Source organism: Chiloscyllium plagiosum, chromosome 31 (assembly GCF_004010195.1).
Source record: "Chiloscyllium plagiosum isolate BGI_BamShark_2017 chromosome 31, ASM401019v2, whole genome shotgun sequence".
Taxonomy (NCBI): Eukaryota; Metazoa; Chordata; class Chondrichthyes; order Orectolobiformes; family Hemiscylliidae; genus Chiloscyllium; species Chiloscyllium plagiosum.
Window position 1 is genome coordinate 18,839,802 of NC_057740.1, and position 8,009 is coordinate 18,847,810.

Here is an 8,009-nt window from a genome sequence, read left to right on the forward strand (position 1 = left end):
GACAACAGAAAATGTTGGAGGAGGGAGAAACAAGAGAAAAAAATGGGAAGACAGTGAGAGAATAAACGACAAAAGAAAAAGGAGAAAAGAAACAAAGAAAGGAAAAGGGATAGAAAAGAAGAGGAACGAGTAGGAGAAGAGGATGTTTGCTCATCAGACTTTTGGCAAAGGGTGCAATTTAGTGCCTTCCAGAATGTGATAAAAGCAGGCTGGAATGAAAGTACTTCAGACGTTTTATTACATTCATGTACCCAGAGGAAAGTAATGTTGTGCCGTGGAACCCTCAGCAGCTGTGAGAAGCAGCACCAACATACTTTAATCAGCAAACATTTTTAATTAATGTTTATACATGCATGAGGCACATCCGTAGACTGACTCACAAGAAAGAAACTCAAAAGGGTATTGGACTCAGAGTCAATGCCGTACACAACATTTTGCTGTTTACTTTTGTTTAAACACAAAGATCTGGCTACAGTTAGGCTCATGAACTTTTTTTCCACGTAGCTACTGGTTAACTTTTAAAATTTGGCTCAGATGAGTGAAATATTTTTGGTACTTTCTTCACCATAATTAACAGTTTGTTCAGTTTATAAACAATAAGACAAAAATATAAGTGACTGAATCTTGCATTTTCTTTGGCTCAGGGTGAGTTTTTGATGGAACTGTTGCTGTGAGACTCCATTCAAGAGAGCTGTGCAGGGTAGATCACAGAAAAGAGGGGATGGATTTTTAGGGAGCTGAGGGCAATGAAAAGTTAGCACAAAAGAGGAGTTGATGCCTGGGGCAGATCACCATGATTTTATAGATCAGTGGGGCATGCTTGATAGGCTGAATGACCGATTGTATTTCTTACCTTATGATATTTTTCACTGTATCTTACTAAACTCATCTGACTCCTTACCCTAGCTCTACAGCATCCTTCATATTCAAGCTACTCATCAAATATCTGCCAAGAGACCAGTAACCCTGGCAACCACCCCATTTTTCAAAAGCCCCTGTGCACCAGCATTCTGAAGCTGTCCTTCTTGGGCAAGGATGGGAGCTGAATGTGTCACAGGAGGTGCAGCAATTCTTTGACAGGGACCAGGAGCTCCTGGTGAAGGGAGGGATACGGAAGAGTTCACTTTCCAAAGGGCTGGCAGTGGAGGCCACACCACCTGACCCCCTGGCAGCCTGGTCCAAGGTCACTATCCAGGTCAATGCCATCTCAAAAGCGAGGAGGCATGACCAGCAGTGTCCTAAGAACGTCAATGACCTTCTCTGTTCACCAAGGGTAAGTGTCACACTTTGTCTCTGCCAAAGCATCACACCTCTTACCAAGGTTCACCCCCTCTTCCATTCTCACCATCGCCTCTGGCAGACAGGTACATGGAGGCCTTCATCGCCCAGAGGCTGCAGGTGTGACCATCGGGCTGTCATGGAGAGCTGGGTCTGCTGAGGAGGTGCACAAACTCCATCACCCCAGCCATTGGTCCTCAGGTCTGAAGGCATAGTGACAGGGATGTAGGGAACGCTGGATGTCCAGCTTGGAAGCTCAATATTACGGAGGTAAATCGGCCATTAACATCCCTTTATTTGCAATGTGCCACACCAGTTGACACAAGCACAAAAGATCCAGTGATGGGGGCTCATGTGGCATAGTGGTTGTGTCCAAACCTTTGAGCTCGGAAAATCCAATTCAAGTCCCACCTGCTCAAGAGATATGTAACAACCTCTCAAAGATCCAGTGAACTGCTCCTTGGGATTGGGCCTTGCCAGATTTTGTGTCTGATCAGGCCACCACAGCCCCTTTTTAAGACTTGGCCAATCTAATTAAACAGAGGGATCAACAATGTCAATTTTGCAACAGGAAGCAAGTAGGGATCTTCTTCTGGATTGTTGATTAGATGATAATAGTATCCATTTTAAAATGATCTTGGGATGACATACAGTAGTACATTCGAAATTGAAAAGGTTGTAGACATCACACTTGAGGATGGATGTGAAGGTGTTGGCAAGGGTGCAGAAGATAGATTTGTCAGAATCATACCAGGGAAGAGGAATTCAGTTATGGAGGTGGATTGCGAAGGTTTCCTTGAAGAGAATCATAGAATCTATACAGTGTGGAAGCAGACCACTCAGCCCATCGAGTCACTAAACGTCTGAAAAGCATCACTCCCAGACCCATTCCCATAACCCTTCATTTTCCCAATGGCTGACCCACCCAGCCTGGCCATAATGGGCAATTTAGTATGGCCAATCCGCCTAACCTGCACATCTTTGGACTGTGAGAGGAAACCCATACTGACTCTGGGACAATGCGCAAACTTCATGCAGACTGTTGCCAGAGGGTGGAATCGAACCTGGGTCTCTGGTGCTGTGAGGCAGCAGTGCTAACCACTCAGCCCCTGTACCTCCCGAAGGCGGAGAGGAGATTGATAGGGATATTCAAAACAACAAGGAGCCTGAATGGGGTCGACAGGGAGAAACAGTTTCCTCTTGTTAAAGGATTGAGAACAAGAGGGCACAGTTTTAAAGTAATTAATGAAAAGCCTGAAGAAAACTACTTGCTGTGTGTAAGAGCTTAAGTTCTGGAATGGACTGTGGTAGAAGCATTCTGAAGGGAGTTACACTTTTATTTGAAAGGGATTGATCTTCAGGGGATAACCTGGAGAATGATATTAAGTAAAAATGATCATTCCAAGAGAACCAGTGCAGAGAAGATTGTCTGAGTGCCCTTTGCCTCCATTGTAAGAAATCTGTGACAGCCGACCAGCAACTGATAGTTAACACACGTTAACTTCAATGAAAGATCAAAATGGGTTTGAAAAAGTTTGCTTACACTTAATACTAAGATTCATACATGCAAGATGAACATTTGGTTTGGTACCGGAGGTACGCCACATTGAAATGACTGGTTGTTTTATAGTGCAAACGAAAGGCAAATTGGAAGAGAGCTACATTGTTTGCAACAACAAAGTGATTCTCATACAAGACTACAATTTCCGCTAACCCAGTCTAATCAATCAACCGAGCCATACCCTGCCAAGATTGCTCCGATATCTGCAATGAACCACTCTGGAGAATTGAAACCCAGGATTCCAACACCGTGGAAACGTTGGAGTCCAAGCTGCAAATAAATGCAGATATTAAACAAAATACAGTCTTCGCAAAGGTACTTCATGCACAAATAAACACATTGCAGTCCGTAAAACACACAAGAAATAAGTGGTTTTCACAATAAGCAAACATTACTTCAATTTTAAAAGCAGTTAGACTACCCAACACAATTTAATCACTGTAGCAGGTTTGGATCTCCATAACACTCCACGCAATAGTTTTGGGTTGCTGAGCTGAACAGAAATAAGCCGTTGATTGATTTGGGATGTCGAGTGGATGCAGGTGGAGACTTCATTGTAAACTAGAGAAGAAGTGATGAGGTTCCCTGTTGGTGGTTAATTTATGAAAAGATACCATGGGTGATTTGGTTAGGGCAAATAAAAATGTTCTTGCCCACAACTGAACACTTGTGGATATAAAATTTGGGAGATGTGGTCTTTCAGGGTGAAATCATAGTGTTCCTACCTCTGAACTAAGGAGGTCTGGGTTCAACTCCCACTTACTCCAGAGATGCATCATAGCTTATATGAACAGGTTGATTAAAAGGTACCTAGAACTGGAAAGGTCCTGTACAATGTTTTTTATATCAAACAAGTAGAAAACTACTTAGAACCTCTGGAACCTGAAACAGGCAATTCAGGGAGGGTTAGGGGGCTGAGAATGGGAATGGGAATGCTATTCAGGAAAACAAACTGGCATCAATGTTACAGGTATAAATGGGAGCTAGGAGAACAAAGTAACAAAGGCAGAAACTTGCATGTGATCTGCAAAGATGGTTGGGACAATGCTAAAATTGGTCAGGACCTTTGGTTAACTCTTGAAATTGAATTGAAATGAGCATACTCATAAATTTCAATGTTGAATGTCCTAGGAGAAAAAAAGTGAGAACTGCAGATGCTGGAGATCAGAGTCGAAACTGTGGTGCTGGAAAAGCAAAGCAAGTCAGGCAGCATCCCAAGAGCAGGAGAATTGTAAAACCTGCGCCCACACCTTCCCCCCTCTGTCCAAGGCCCCAAAAGGTGCCTTCCACATACATACATCAGATCTTTACTTGCACTTCCACACGTGCCATTTACTGTATCCATTGCTTCTGATGTGATCTCCTCTACATTGGGGAGACAGGCACCTACTTGCAGAGCGCTTCAGAGAACATTTCCGGGACACCCGCAACAACCAATCCCACTGCCCTGTGGCCGAACACCTAAACTCCCCCTCCCATTCTGCCAAGAACATGCAGGTCCTGGGCTGCCTCCATCGCCAAACCTTAACCACCCAATTCCTGGAGGAAGAATGCCACCTCAGGACCCTCCAACCACAGAGGAATAATGTGGATTTCACCAGTTCCTCGTTTCCCCTCCCCCCACCTTATCCCAGTTCCAATCTTCCAACACATCACCGCCCTCATGACCTGCCCTACCTGTCCGTCTTCCTTCCCACCTATCTGCTCCACCCTCCTCTCTGACCTATCACCATCACCCCCACCCTCAGCTACCTTCGCCCTAGCCCCACCTTCCTCCCATTTATCACTCCACCCCCTTGGCTCATAGCTTCATTCCTGATGAAGCACCTTTGCCCGAAATGTTGATTCTCCTGCTCCTCGGATGCTGACCTGCTGTGCTTTTCCAGCACCACACTCGCGACATTGAATTCCCTCGTCCAGTTACAGAAAAGGCTCCCAAGTTGCACTGGAGTGGTATTGTAACCTGCATGATCCGATGGGTACGCTCTGTCTTGAATTTGCTCAGCCACCAGTCAAAACACATTTTTCAGCCCCAAAGAGAGAAACAAAATGGCCTCTAAACGTCAGGAAAATGATTTTGGAAATGAAGTCAGAATAAGAACACTCTCACTCCCTGCATTAACTGGTCTCTTCCATCTGTCCAGCCTTGGGACTTGGGGTGAACCAGAAGCAAGCAGCCACTATTGAACTGTGCGGGGGCATGCGACTGCCACCTGCAGCTGCTATGAATTCGAAGCATGTAACCTGAAGAAAAATGTACATTGCCACATCGCAAACTTTGCTTATTTTGGTATGGCCATTTAACAGCTGGATTCATGAATTAGATTAGATTTTTAACCATTAATTTTCCATATAATTAAAAAGCAACAATATACTCTGAACTAGCAGGGTTTGTACATGCAGAAAATATTAGTGCGGTCTACCTTCAGAAAGCTTTTTGCAGCATCTCTACATTCATTATAGTACTGCTTATATGTTAGCTTCATCCAGTTTTCACCATGCTTTGATGCAAGAGCGATGTAATCCCCGTACTTCCTAACAGACTCTGCGAACATCTGGTGGACAGTCATCAGTGGCTGTCCTGGAGCATCGGAATCATCCATCCTCAGCTTGACCTCACCGTCCTTCCTGGTGGTACAAAAGTCTGCACCAGTTGAGCCTAAACTCCGTGTAACTATCTGTAGTCCATCTCCTAAAGGGGATTACAACAAGCATGTTTTAGTGATATGACTTCGCTTCCACTGGCTCTAGGTCATCAAGACCTGTTCACATCAGTTGACAAATTATGCTGAAGCATTTGCACTGAGAAGCAGACTAGTCTTTGCAAAGTTCAGGAAATAAATGTACATAGACATGAGATTGTACTCCAACATTTCGCACATCCAGTTACAACAAACACCATACCCAACCAAATTCAATCATGCACCAGCAGCAATATTCTGAGGACTAGCTTGTAACAGAACCACAAAGGTGGCTTTGTATTCATTCATATGATTTCCTGATACATTCATATTAGTCGGGAGCACATTTTAAAGTTAAAACATGACTTTAGTAATAAAGGAACATAAATGACAAATACAATTAAACCAAGACCAAGAATGATGACAGATGGACAATGAAATGCTCCTCTGTCTGGAGGAGAGGTAGCAAACTCTTTGGAATCAGAGGATGCACACAATTACTGAGAGGGTGAACCAGATGAGCTGAGTGGGATGTGTATGAAAAATCAAGATTCCAGTCTTGGTTGTATTGGCTGTGATAAGCCATCGAGCAAAGGTAATGCTTCAAAAGGTGACAAGGCAATATGATAAATCTCTCACTCAGATTGATGTATCAAAATGACATTTCACATTTCTATTACACTTATTTCATAATTTCTCCTGGTTGAAATTTCCAAGCAAAAGTCAGTTTAGAATTAGTTTTAATTGTGACCATAAAGACTAATCTAACTTCATTTTGTACCAAACCATCACAGTGTGCATGTATCTGGGGAAGCATGATTCTTGCCTAGTTCAAACAGGTTAGATATCAACACTCTAATCAGGGGGATTTGAAATCTAACCCGCCCCAAAACACTGCTGCATTGAAAGAGGAGGTTGGGAGGCAAGGGAGATGAAGCTGCACAATCAGGAGGGATGCAAGAGGGTACAGGTAGTCCTTCTATAACGTAATGGTTGTGTTCTTGTGCAATCCCACATTATAGAAAAATCATGCTTTAGAAACAATGCTTAAAATGTTGGCTATGTAATCGCATTATAGTCAACGCACGTTTTAAAAATTTGTGCTTTAGAAACACTGTCCCCAATTCGTCAATCACGTTACAGCGAACTTGCGTTGACGAAACGCACGTTATAGCAGATTGACCAGTATTCTAAAATGTGAATCAGAGGGGTCGATCATTCAGCCCCTGAAGCTTGCTACCCCATTCAATAAGATTGTGGGTTATCTGATTACAAAAGTGAATCCTGCCTGACTCAAAAACATTCCAACCCCTTACTTAACAGGATGTCTGTCAGCTGCGTGCCACCTTATATGCCATGTGAGGATGCTATCTTCGTTTGGGGTTGGTGGGGTGGCCATTAGGCCATCTGTGGAGGGTACACCATGCCCCCTCCTCACCCCCGATGGAATGGACACCCCCTATTGAAAGTGATCCCCCTCCTGAGAAATTTACTGGCCAACCCATTTCACTAGGACTTGGCAAAGTCAAACTAATTTACCTACATTCCTTCGCTCTCCACTCTGCTGCAAGTGGGGCTGCCAGCCCTCTGATTGGTTGACAGCTTTTGGAGGCTTGGGCAGAAGTCCTGGAACCAAGTGCCAATCTGGGGGTTAATGCTACCAAGATTCCTGAACCTGGTTTCAGGGGAGTTGCCTCTGGCTTTTCTATGGGCCACAGCTAGAAGCATTAAATTTAATCCATCAAATGCTCCATGTTCCCTTCCCTAAAGTTTAAAGCAGGCAGGAGGTGGTGAGTGAAACTAGCATGTTTTTAAAAACCATAAACCTGCACACAAAACAAACCATTTGTACTCGAGGACAATCAGAGTTGGTGAAAAAAAAAATGCCCTCCCAGTGACATCCACCCCCCATTAATGAATAAAAAGCAAGAGATTTGATCATGATAAAGTCAATTACAAAAATTATTTTCTATCCTTCTCTTCATGTGGCTTGAGTGGAGCATAAATTAAATGCTTGTTGTGTACCAACTACTCCTTCCTGTCAAATCAATACAGGCCACTTCATAATAACCTATTAACTATTCTCCAAACTATCACAGAGCATTAACCAAACAAAGTTTGTGAGAAGATTTGTAGCTCGGGTGCTCGTTGCTGTGGTTCTGTTCGCCGAACTGGAAGTTTTTGTTGCAAACGTTTCGTCCCCTATCTAGGTGACATCCTCAGTGCTTGGGAGCCTCCTGTGAAGCGCTTCTGTGGTGTTTCCTCCGGCATTTATAGTGGCCTGTCCCTGCCACTTACGGTTGTCAGTTTCAGCTGTCCGCTGTAGTGGCCGGTATATTCGACTGGGACAACACTACCATTATAAGGCAAGCCAAACAAAGAACAGCCAGGGAATTCCTAGAAGCATGGCACATCCACAAACTCCATCAACAAACACAGCGACCTGGACCCAATATACCGGCCACCACAGCGGACAGCTGAAACTGACA

At 43.9% G+C, this 8,009-nt stretch overlaps 1 protein-coding gene across 3 annotated transcripts in view; it reads right to left on the reverse strand.

Annotated features, from left to right (window-relative positions):
* Positions 1-8,009, reverse strand: part of acsbg2 (acyl-CoA synthetase bubblegum family member 2) — a 61,473-nt gene that overhangs the window by 26,542 nt on the left and 26,922 nt on the right. For all 3 annotated transcript variants that reach the window (XM_043721099.1, XM_043721097.1, XM_043721096.1), the window contains 2 exons: positions 5,263-5,531; positions 3,021-3,109 (listed from right to left, as the gene is read on the reverse strand). In XM_043721099.1, coding sequence (XP_043577034.1) covers positions 3,021-3,109; positions 5,263-5,531 — 358 coding nt within the window. The remainder of the gene's footprint in view (positions 1-3,020; positions 3,110-5,262; positions 5,532-8,009) is intronic.